Here is a 12,162-nt window from a genome sequence, read left to right as displayed (position 1 = left end):
TGAATCCGGTGTTGTGGTTGTGTAATGTTGAGGGTTGTAACTTATAATGTTTATTATCTGCTGTTAGAATCTAGAATTTGGAATTTTAGTTTTGATGCCTTAGTTGTAAATTGGTGTTAGAATTTGCAATTTGGAATTTTCGTTGTAATGCCTTAGTTGTAAATTGCAATGCTGAACCCTGATAAGCTGCATGAATTCTGCAAAGAGAGAGAGAGAGAGAGAGAGAGAGAGAGAGAGAAAATTAAGATTTCATTCCTGGGCTTGGGCCGTCCCTTTTGAATTGAGCAAAAATTTATGGGTTTGAATTAAAAGCCACAGTGTTGGGCCATCCCTTTTGAACTGTTCGAATTGAGCAAAAAATGCTTAAATTGATGGGTTTGGGCCATTTGGCCACTGTCAAGTTTTTATATTTGGCCCACCTAAGGCCCATTTCGGCCAGACCCAAATCACCGAATGGACCGACCCCACCCCGAACCGAACCAAACTTGAACACGGTCGGGATCGGTCCTCTACATATTCACCGCGAACCGATTCGGTTTTAAAAAATTCCACCCTGAACCGAAATCACCCATAATCCAACACATCCTCTATATTTGCCTCCATTTTGGAGGATTGGTTTTGATACTCCATATTTGGAGGATCAAAAATTTATGGAGGAATGGAAGAATAGAGGCAAAAATGGAATATATTGGATTGGAGAGGCTGAGTTTGGTCCTCAACTCCAAATCTCTACTCTCTCTTTTTTCTTTTGTTTCCAATTGAAGGAATGGAGGAATAGAAATGTGTGGATTGAAGTTAATAGGAATTGTGAAATCCTTCACAATCACTTTTTTAATATAAAATTATATTTTGATCCTTCAAAATAGAAGAATGTAGATTGTTGGATTGGAAATGCTCCAAGACAATGTACCCTACTACTAGTAGGGGCCATTTTTTGCCATAATTTATTCTTCCAGTCTCATGATACTTAAAGACAAAACTCAAAAGTAGTTTTGGCCTAGCCTTCTTCTCTTTAGTTTTATGTTAACAAAAAGCTCCACCTTTGAGTTTTATCATTATTCAATTTTTTTTCGTATTTATTTTGCGTTAAACTTTTGTGTATTATTGGTTTGTTTTATTGAAACAAATTGAAAAAATAAAAAATTATGACTTTTATTTTAAAATTTTTGATTCCTCTCATCAGATGAATCAACAAAGTACAAACGTGATTTTTATTTTTGAATAAAAACAAAATGCCAAAAAAAACCCAAAAAACTAAGGAGAAGAAAGCCTGAGTTGTACTCATTAAAGAAAAGAAAGTAAAACAAAGAAAGAATATCGCAAAAGTAGAAATTCAACTAGAACTGTCAAATTTAAAGTAAAGACATATTCCATGAAATTTTATTAAATTCTTTGGACACTAAAAATATATGGTGCTCTAAACCTCTTTTCACCACAAGTTATTTGTTTTTCACATCAACGTGTGATATCGAGTGATATTATAGAGGTTAAAGAGACCTTGAAACAATATATAGTATTTACTTTTTGGTTTGACGGTCGACAGGTCATCCATTCCGGAACTAAACACTATAACTATCCATCTAAAGTTAAAAAAACAAAAAAACAAAACCCACCTAGTGGACTACCTAGGAACAAGTCCTATGACGCTGGAGCGGGATTCTCCAAAAAGCCAAGCTCATGGGTGGCCAAGTGGACCTCAGCAGAAAATGCGAAGGTTGCTTAAAGCCGACCAAGTTAAGCGAAAGAGAATCAACTAGTTTTGGTTCTAATCTGAGTAGGCTCGTAATAGGGAAAATCCTACCCTTGGGATCCAGGGGCTGGCCATCCTTGATTTGCTATCGATGTTCTGTCAAAATTTGTCCGTCAATAGCGGGCTTGTTCGGTTGGAGATTTTGGATTTTGGATTTTAAAGGAGAAAAATAGAAAGAAAAATGAAAATAATTAGAGTACAAATTTTTAAAAACCGTGCGCAGAGAGAAAGTTCGGGTCCAAAGAGACCCAAACCGAACATGCCGTGAATGTTTCTATCATGTTCGATTCATGGTCACTTCTACAAACAATTTTTTCCTGCGGAAAAGATATAGGTACCGACGGATTTCCCACTGAAATCGTACCGATGGCCTCACCGGGCCGTCTCCGGCCACCGGACGGCCGATCCAAACCGTCCAATAATTCTATAAAAAAAAAACCGAGGGGCCTTACGCGAGAAACAACGGCATCCGATGTGTGTAGGGTGTTGGATCAAACACTTTTTTTTTCGTGTATATATTAGGGCCCCTCGGGTTTTTTTTTTAGAATTATTGGACGGTTCGGATCGGCCGTCCGGTGGCCGGAGATGGCCCGGCGAGACCGTCTGTACGATTTCGGTGAGAAATCCTTCGGTACGAATAACAGCACTCTTTTTCCTGTGACCTGACGGCCCCCAGTCCATGATCAGAATATCATGATCTCAAGAATATCCCTAATCAGTTGTGCGAACAGAGTTCTTTGACTTCTGAAGCAACGTATGCCAGTGATTCAGAGAGCACTGAATTATTACTTCTTGAGAGAGAGAGAGAGAGAGATTGATTGAGATTGAAATTGAGATTGAGATTGAGAGTGTGTGTGGAATGTGGATATCCATTCTGTTCGTCGAATATTCGAACTTCTTTGTCCACCCGTCCATACCACACTCTCTCTCGCTCTCCATATCTTGTCCTATACATACAACCTCTGTATACACAACCACCGATTTCGCCTCTTCAACAACAGCAGATACCGATTTAAAGAGAAAGGAGAAGGGGGGGTGGTCGCGAGTTTGAATTACCTGCGCAACGGACCATGAAGTTCTCGAAGATCCTCTCCAACCTAATCGAACAAACACTGCCCGATTGGCGGGACCAGTTCTTGTCCTACAAGGATCTCAAGAAGCAATTGAAGCTCATCTACCCCAAAGAAACTACCAACAGCGGCGTCAGGTCGAATAAGCGGCCCAGGCTTTCCGTCGACGGCCGCAGCGTGGCCGAGGAGAGCGAGGAGGCGGTGGTCGTGACGAAGGAAGTGATCGATTTCGTGAGGTTGTTGGAGGACGAGATCGATAAGTTCAACTCGTTTTTTGTCGATAAAGAGGAAGAATATATTATCAGATCAAAGGTATCTTTTTTTCCCTATGTTTAACCAGTTATAAATTATGACCATCATGTTGTTGAGGAATTAGTAACCTAAATTAGTTTTCCTTAAAGGACAATCGGTGTCATGTTGTTGGTTTATTTATTCGTCTCGACGAGAGGGATAAGAAAGTGTGAAAATGGACCGAATGGTAGAGAAAAGTTACTCCCTCCATCCAAATTTGTTTGCTCTTTACGGAAATTCTCCAAGGCTTTGGGTTTAAAAGTGTATGAATTTCCAAAAAACACCCTTTAGAACAATACAATTACTTTAATAGTTGTATTAGAATTTTACACGAAAAGGGTATAGTTGTAACTTTACCCTTTTCATGGTCGTCATGGAAAATGCAAACAATTTGGGACAAAATGGGATGGAGGGAGTAATAATTTTTCACTACTTTTTAGATGGAGATTGTCAAGACTCAAGACGGATGATGAATTCGAGAAAACTTGACGCAAATCTAATAAAAATTCAGAAAAGACGCATAAAAATACCGAATACACAATTTAGGCCGAAATGTCTGTTATGATCACCATTACTTGATTCAATTGTCGTCATTCGTTTAATTTTTACAATTTCCTTCATTTATTTCATTTACTTAGTGTAATACATGTTTCAAATAGAAATCGATTGATGTTTTCCTTGCTTGAAGCGTTTTAAGTTAGGATTTTGTGGTAGAAATGAAAGATGAATTTTTGTTCCTTATATGATAGTCATGCTTGATTATGTATATGCTAGATGCTCAGGCACACGCAATGCTTGTATAAGTAGTATTATGCAAAAGATGGGAAGAGGGAAATCTTGAGTTGAGTTTAATCTATAATCAAATTTGAGATGGCAGTTTTTCTTTTCTTCGTGGCAGTTTCTTTAGGTAGTTAAAGAGGTAGTTTGGGTGAAAAAGTGTGAGCCAGCCTCAAAATGACATTCACACAAAAAAGCGTTTCCTTTGTAACTAATAGTAATAAGTAATAACATAAGTATTAAGCAGCCCCGACACCCTGGGTTATATAAAAGGAAAGTCTATGTGTATTAACCTTTTGACCAGACTCTGGCCTATTAACCAGAAGTAGGCAATCTTTTAGTCCTACCGGTCTGATAGGGAGGGAATTACAAGGACCAAATCTCTTATGTACGCTATATCGCATGAGTTGTGGGATTGGTGGTCCAACAAATATGTAATATCTATGATAATAGTTCATTCATATGCAAACAATGAGATCCCACATGACATGGAATCCCATACCTCATTACGCAGTAAGTATGTTACTCCTGAAGTATCAAGGATTATGAACTGATTAAGCTCAGATTTTATAGTTGTTCCAGTGGCAATTTCAGAACCAATGCCCTGATCTTTTTTTTTTTTGCTTTCCCACACACATATACGCATGCATTTTAGAATAGGATGTCTATATTTATTCTTGCCTCCTTTTTGCTCCACACAAATACCAAGATCAAGTAATGCCCATTCTGTTTCTGCAATTAAATTTTGATTGTTGTGTGACATAACTTTGGATTTTGTGTAGAGACCTGAAGAAGCTAAATGAAATCATTATTGAAATTGCCGCATATCATATGTGAATCAACTTGCCTTATCTGCTTTGATGTTTTCTGCAAGTGCTTTTGTGCCCTAAGGCTGTTCCCTAATTTGGTACTGCCACTCTTTTCCTTAGGACCATATCTGCTTTGCTTTAAGCAAGAATTTTATGTATCTTCCAAGCTAGACTATTCTCCTTGTGTTATTCATCAGAACATCACTTATCTAGTCATTTAATCCCTCTCAATTTTGGGTGGAAACATTAGACGCCATGTAGTAACCTTTTGTGAAATCCCGAGTGATGTATTTAGAGTCTTAGACACAAGTTTTTTCTCTGTTCTCATTGGAGTACAGGTGCTGCAAGATAGGGTGACAGAGGTGCAGGATTCAAATGAAGATTTAATAACTATAGGGAAGGAGATTGTAGATTTTCATGGAGAGATGGTTTTGTTGCTGAATTACAGTGCCTTGAACTATACAGGTGCTTTTTATTTCTTTGTTTGATAGTTGAGATGCCTTCTATGAATTGGTGGATAATCTACTGTCAAATAAGCTACACGATGGTGGATATTTATAAATTGTGTGGTGTCATCTGACAAAATCTATGTATAGTCTATAAAGTTACTGGTATACCCCTGCCTAATCTGAATTCCCAAATGAAGGTGCATTAGTAGTTCCAATGTCAAAAAACCTAGTGGCAGCTTTCTTAAATTATAAACCACCTTTATACTATGTTTTTTTCTGTTTTTGAACCGATCCGATCCCAATCTGAATCACTGTTCTACAGGGATATTTTCCTGCTTGAATATTATTTCTTGGAGTTGACATGCACAACTAGATTGTATGAAGAAGAACAGAAATGATACTTAAAAACAAGAAATCAAAGATTGAAGACAAGAAATTGAATCTGTAGATGGCTCGAGTTGATAAAAATAATTTCCCTTCTTTTACGATGTTGATGTCAAATTTTCAACCTTGCAGGACTAGTGAAGATACTAAAGAAGTACGACAAGCGAAGTGGTGCTCTCATTCGCTTGCCTTTCATCCAAAAGGTTTTACAGCAGCCATTCTTTACAACCGACATTCTTAACAAGCTTGTGAAGGACTGTGAGACAATTCTTGATCGGTTTTTCTCCACGAACGAGCAATTGGCCTCATCTTATCAAGCAACTGAAGGGAAAGAAGAGCATACTAAAACCTTGACTAATGCCGGAAAAGGAGGCAGTGTCCAGAAAGTCCCGGAAGAACTTGCAGAAATCAAGTACATTGAGAGTATGTACATGAAACATACGTTGACAGCTTTGGAGGTCTTGAATAAGGTTCGAGGTGGAAGTTCTACAGTAAGCATATTTTCGTTGCCTCCAATGCAAAGTAAGGAGTCAGGGGCAGAATGGCAGAAAGTCCCTGTTATAGAGCAAGTAGCAAAGTAGTTTGGGTGTGTCTTATCTTTGACTCTTTTCATTATTTAAGGGTTCTACTTTCAGAAGTGCTTCTGGTAAATGGAAGGATCTTACTAGTGTCCTGAATGGTAAACCATGATACAGTACCATTTTGTTTTGTAGATATTTTTCGAAGGTGTAAGATACCCGCATGTTCATGCTCTGTCGAACTCTGGTCTCCCGATAAATTTACTTTGTAGAATCTGTGTTGGTTTTTTTTTTTGTCAGACGGAAATAATAGAATCTGTTGTTACCATAGTTGTTAAAACTTACGATACACAATATGTATCATGCGATTTGTATCGTCTTCTTCGGAGAATGATACGTATTCCATCATGTATCATTTTTGTACAGAAATCTTATTATACGACCGCGTATTTTACGATTTATCCAAGGATGGAATCAGGGGGTCTAGTGGCGGCGGCCGCCACGACAAGAATTTTAGAAAACGCAATTATTATATGTGGAAAAAAAAATTTATCCCCAACTTATATAGTCTCGCCACTGCTAGATTTTTTTTCTTATTTTTTCTTATATATTAGTCACAAATCTTCTATTTTTTTTTTCAAGAAAGAAGACCCAAAAGAGTATTCTAAAACTAAATTCAATGGGCCAAAATGAAATAATATAAATGATGATGTGTAATTAAGAAAAAAAAACTCCCCATTAATTCTAACCCTAAAATAACTTAACCTAAAAAATTAAGGAAACTTAATTATAATGTCACTTCTCAAATATGTAATGCCCCTCCCAAAAGGGAGTGCGGTTATCAATTTGAAAAATCCATATAGGAATCTGTGGAGTGATATTATAGATTTCAGGAGTGGCATTGTCTTTGTGCTTATAGATGCTCTGGATCATCAATAAAGGAAGCTTGGTAATGTGCACATAAATTGAATTAGGTCTTTAGACCTATCTTCTCTGATGTCATTTGGCTTTATTTTGAGGCATGGTTTCGCACCAAAATACATGTGGGGGGGGGGGGGTTACTTTTTAAGTGGTATTTTGAGATTGACCACTTTGTATATATTGCCAAAAGTTAGGTCTGTCTCCAATCCTCCCCCACTTATACCCCAATGGGGACTACATGAGTTCTGTTGTTGTTGTTGTTAAAGTGGCATTATCGATACTCAAAATTAAAATTAGTGTTTTTTCATACTCCATGTGCAAATGAAAAACATCATTTACTATAGTTTTTATTACGTTATTTTAATTTTTTCTAGAGCCGATAACTATTAATATTGTAATGCATCTTTTTATTTTTTTAGTATACATTTCGCCACTGCTAGGGTAAAATCCTGGTTCCGTCCTTGGATTTAGCGTATCCTAATCTTGTGCGTATCCTACGATTACTTATTCGAAAAAAGTCGGACCTTTTTTCAAGGAGTGGAACCCTAAATGGATTAATCTAAGCCGTTTGATCTAATTATGACATCTTTCAAACCATTTGATAGAAATTTAAGCTCAATGTAGGGCTTGAATATAAGAAATAACCATACTTCGATTGTATTTTTTCTGACTTTTCTTTTCTAACAAAGGGCACATAAAGCCTTAATGTAATATGCCCCAGTTGAAAAACTTGAAATTTTGCATCTTAGTTTTTTTTAAATGTAAGCAGATAGTTTGATGGTGTTATAGGTGTATCTACTTTTTAATTATATATTAATGATGATTAACGTTGTCGAAACATAAACTAAATTTAATATTTTGACAAAGCTCCAATTGACAAAACCCAAATATGATAGATATTATCAACAACGGTATAAATATCTATTTTTTAGAAACTCTAAAATATATAAGCTCTAAAATATCCTTGTGAAATATTTAGAGTTTTTTTGTGAAAATTAGTCTCATGTGTAATTCTAGAATTACCTTAAAGTTTATCTTATATAAAAATATCTTTGTACTAGAAACTTCCATGGAGTAGTACAAATAGGCATGAGTTCTAACTATTTTGTATTAAGCCAAAAAAAAATATTTGAGTTCAAGTGCAATACAAATACTCTTCTTCCCCACTCTTGATTTTTAGTATTCTCCTTCTTTCAAAAGTATTGTCCAACTACACAACAGAAATTCCTACTCTTCCAACAAACATATCTCACGTATCTCGATACATCCCGATTTGAAAATATTGGTTGTTACTTACAAAGATGCTCATCTTTTTGGAAGAACTGGTATTTAGCTCTCAAGGCAAGCAGTGCCTTGTTTGGATGATGTTTTGAAATTTTTTCTCTATCTTTGTGCCTTGTTTGGATGATGTTTTGAAAATTTTTCTCTATCTTTGCAACTGCTTCGTTTTGGATAATGTTTTGAAAATTTTTTATTTTGATTTTTGAGTAAAGAGAGAAAATAGGTTTTGATAATATTTTGAAAATTTTTGAGTTTGATTTTTGGATAATGAGTGAAGAGAGAAAATAGAATAATGATTGAAGATAGGGTCAATGAGTGGAGAGAGAGATAAAAAGAGAAATGAGAATAATGATGGGAATTAAGAGTAATAAGTGTTTTTTGAATTGAATTTTCTTTTTCCAAAATGTTATCCAAACAAAAACTATTAATTTCAATTCGCGCCAGGTAGGGGTCGAACCTACGACTTTCTGCTTAGGAAACAGACGCTCTATCCACTGAGCTACAGGCGCAACTGAATGCCATTGTAAGCTTTTATCTATATTTATACTTGTAAACTAAATCTTCCAAGGAAGGATTGAATGCAGAGGACTTGCTGAGAAAATGACCAATGGTACTAGAGTTGCTTAAAAAAAATGGTCGTGGTCGTGGCCGCATTTATGACATTTGTTGTACTATCATTAGTTATTTTTTTTAATTGGAACTATACTACTATTGTGTTAGCAGAGCCGTCCCTAAGCTAGAGCCGAAGAGACAGCTGCTTTAAGCCTAAAAAAAATTTCAAATATTGGGGGAATCTTCTATTTTGGGATCCTATACAACACCTTAGCAAAAATGACCCAATTTTTAATTTTCTCTTTAGACCATTAAAAAGTCAGGACCGACTCTGATCATTAGTGAATTACTCTATTATATATCATCATGTTCATTGATCAAGAAATTGACACGCATTGGTTACCCCCTCCTACCATTGATCTTGTCGTGGGAAAATAAAAAACATTAGTATCGTACGTTGAACACTAACAACCGTCACAATATTTTTCAATCTTCAATGGGTCTAATTCGAATACAAATTGCTTCCCAAAATCATGAACCCCAGTTTTATTTAATAGAGATTTAGAAAATTCTAGATAAAAATATACTAACTTATTTTCTAATAATTAATTAGTGGCCCGTTGGATACTATTAGGCTCGCATGTTTGGTCAGTCAGTGTGTCGAAAGATATTTCCTAATACCACATCCCTCAAGTATTATCTCCCATTTTGGGTACTTGAACTTGGAAAGTGTAGGTATGGTAACCACTAACCACTCACCTTCGCTAAGAAGTGTTGCCTCATCAAACCACACAACTATTTGTAGAAAATCTCATTGCGCTTATGTTGGGAACGAAGTTATAGTTCCATCACATGTGGGACGTGTTCCTATTTGTAGGGAATTTCACTGCGTTTATGTTGGGACCGAAGCTAAAGTTTTATCATGTGTGAGGCATGTTAGGAATAAGTTTAGCCCCAATAATATACTGTGCTCGAACTTGGACTTGTCCAATCTTGTCTTGAATTTCTATTACCGAACCAACCCCTCTTTCGTGCTTGTGGAATCAATTGCCCAGTGGATGCAATTCTTTTTTACCGGTTGCTATATTCAAACTTTAAGACAAAAAGTGGACTTCATCATTTTATCTCACGCTAACACACTCAAACGAGCCCTAAACAAAAGTAGATCAGAGAATCACAAAGCTCAACTCAACCGACACTCTCCCTGCTACTGTATAGTCTCCATCCAAGCTGTCCAATTTCAGCAATGGATGGCTCAATTTTCATCTCGAAAGGATGGAAAATATAGCCCGAAAAAATACTATGAAAATCATGTGCAAAGCATTGCAGAGACCCTGACTTTCTCCAAGTCTTTTCCGACGGATCCGTGAAGCGTTTTGCTCCGGTCATAGCCATCGCTTGTTCTGAATCATCCAATGGATACAAATCCAAGGATGTGATGATTGACCCATCAAAAGCCATCACTGCCCGAATCTTCCTTCCCGACGTAAAATCCCCGAGTTCAATCATCATCATCCAATCAGCTTCTCCTAGTCATTGTCTATTTCCATGGGGTAGTTTCTGCATTGGCTCCGCCAGGTCCACATGGCTAGGCTACCATATTTTCGTAGGAAATCTCTCGGTCGCCTCCCAATCAATCGTCTTCTCCATAGATTGTCGTCTTGCCCCCAAAAACAAGCTTCCTCTCTCTTACAATGACGGTTACACCGCCATTGAGTGGATAGTTAAAGAGAAAAACTGCGACTCTTGGCTTTAAAAGAGCTGACCTGTCGCAGACTTTTCTCTCAGGTGAGAATGCTGGTAGAAACATCACCCACGAGGTTGCTGTCACAGCAATCCGAGAAAGCCTGTCATGGAAATATCGCCCACTAGGTCGCTGTCACCACAATACGAGAGCATGGGTTTTCTTGGCGCCCTAGCTCAACCCGTCACTAAGGCGCAACCGGTAACTACGCGATTAATGACTTTAAGTGGTCCTCATGACTCCATGCATACAGGTGCATGACATTTTCTTTATTTGTCATGTTTACCGAGGTACAATTCATTTTGCTTGTTTACCTTTTCACAACTGATGTATTCTATACTATACTAAATCAAAGAAAATTTCTTGAAATATTTAAAGTTGATCCTATAAAATTATTTATGGTTGCGATAGCATATAGTATTTTGATTTATATGGTCTACATTGGAAAAGGAATTCTATACCCCACCACCACCAGAAAAGCCTCCTTAAGTTCGGTCTGAATGATTGGAGGTTTGAATGTTTTAAAGGCTTTTGAACTACTCGTAATTTCCAATTGCACGGGTCTCGATGTCTGATTTCAGATTTTCCGGTCCAAACAACTTTAGATTACTAGTATGATTTTAATTTTCGAACAAATTCACCTTGTTCGTTTACCCTCCAAACCCTTGTTCGAATCTCCCCGTCTTGAATCGTTTCCAATTTCTGATTGTTTGATTTTTTCGTCCAAACAAGTTTTTGAAATTAATCGAGCCGAATGTTGTAGGCTTGTAGCAAAATGATGAACAATGTTGACTTTTGGTTGCACTGATGACTACTTAGACACCGTTCTACTAAATATTTTCTAAAAGTTACTCATATTTTTAATTATTACTCTAATTTCTCTCTTCATTTATTATTTCTATTTCTTATCATTATTCTCATTTCTCTTTATCTCTTTCTCCTAATTATCTCTATATCTAATTTTATCTTAATTTTTCTCTTTATTCATTACGCAAAAATTAAACTAAAAATTATAAAAAAATCCACCCAAACAAAGAATTGAAGTTTATAAAGGGATACACACAAATCTCTCTCTCTCTCTCTCTCTCTATAGGACTACTCTACAACTCTTCGAGGCAAAGCAAAGGAATCAGTGACTTTCTGTTCTCTCTCTCTCTAGGACTACTCTACTACTTTACAACTCTTCGAGGCGAAGCAAAGGAATCAGTGACTTTCTGTTCTCTCTCTCTCTAGGACTACTCTACTACTTTACAACTCTTCGAGGCGAAGCAAAGGAATCAGTCCCGTTTCGGAACGATAAATAAGTACTCTCTCCGTCCCAAAATAATTGTCCGGTCCGTAAAACGGAGTGATAAAAATAATTCAATTTTTTCAAGAAAAAATTCAAACTTTTTTCACAAATTAAAAATACTCATTGATATCTAGTAAGTTGTTAAAAAACTTTTGATTTTTTATTGTAAAAATTGTATTATTTTTAACACCCCGTTTTGCGGACCGGACAAACATTTTGGGACGAAGGGAGTACTTATTTTTTAAGAAGGTAATTTCAAGCTCAAAAATTATATGCTTACGCAAATAATTTTTCTATCACTATGGATCTTGTTTGATAGATCTCA

At 36.5% G+C, this 12,162-nt stretch overlaps 2 protein-coding genes, 2 non-coding genes and 1 pseudogene across 5 annotated transcripts in view; 3 read left to right on the top strand and 2 right to left on the bottom strand.

Annotated features, from left to right (window-relative positions):
- LOC131316461 (uncharacterized) overlaps positions 1-12,162 on the bottom strand; it is a 74,764-nt gene that overhangs the window by 38,251 nt on the left and 24,351 nt on the right. The gene's annotated exons all lie outside the window — the stretch shown is intronic.
- On the top strand, positions 2,435-6,378 carry LOC131316458 (SPX domain-containing protein 1-like). The gene is made up of 3 exons (XM_058345831.1): positions 2,435-3,132; positions 5,036-5,162; positions 5,663-6,378. Exons 1-3 carry the CDS (start codon positions 2,821-2,823, stop codon positions 6,109-6,111), a joined length of 888 nt encoding a protein of 295 aa, XP_058201814.1. The 5' UTR covers positions 2,435-2,820; the 3' UTR covers positions 6,112-6,378.
- Positions 6,411-10,746, top strand: LOC131317525 (probable carboxylesterase 6; annotated as a pseudogene).
- LOC131318272 (small nucleolar RNA snoR100) lies at positions 6,982-7,088 on the top strand. The gene has a single exon (XR_009197599.1). It is a non-coding gene; the product is annotated as a small nucleolar RNA snoR100 (small nucleolar RNA).
- Positions 8,687-8,759, bottom strand: TRNAR-CCU (transfer RNA arginine (anticodon CCU)). The gene has a single exon. It is a non-coding gene; the product is annotated as a tRNA-Arg (tRNA).

Source organism: Rhododendron vialii, chromosome 2a (genome assembly GCF_030253575.1).
Source record: "Rhododendron vialii isolate Sample 1 chromosome 2a, ASM3025357v1".
Classification (NCBI taxonomy): domain Eukaryota; kingdom Viridiplantae; phylum Streptophyta; class Magnoliopsida; order Ericales; family Ericaceae; genus Rhododendron; species Rhododendron vialii.
Note: the sequence above shows the minus strand (reverse complement) of the source record. Positions and strands in the feature narration are given on the sequence as shown.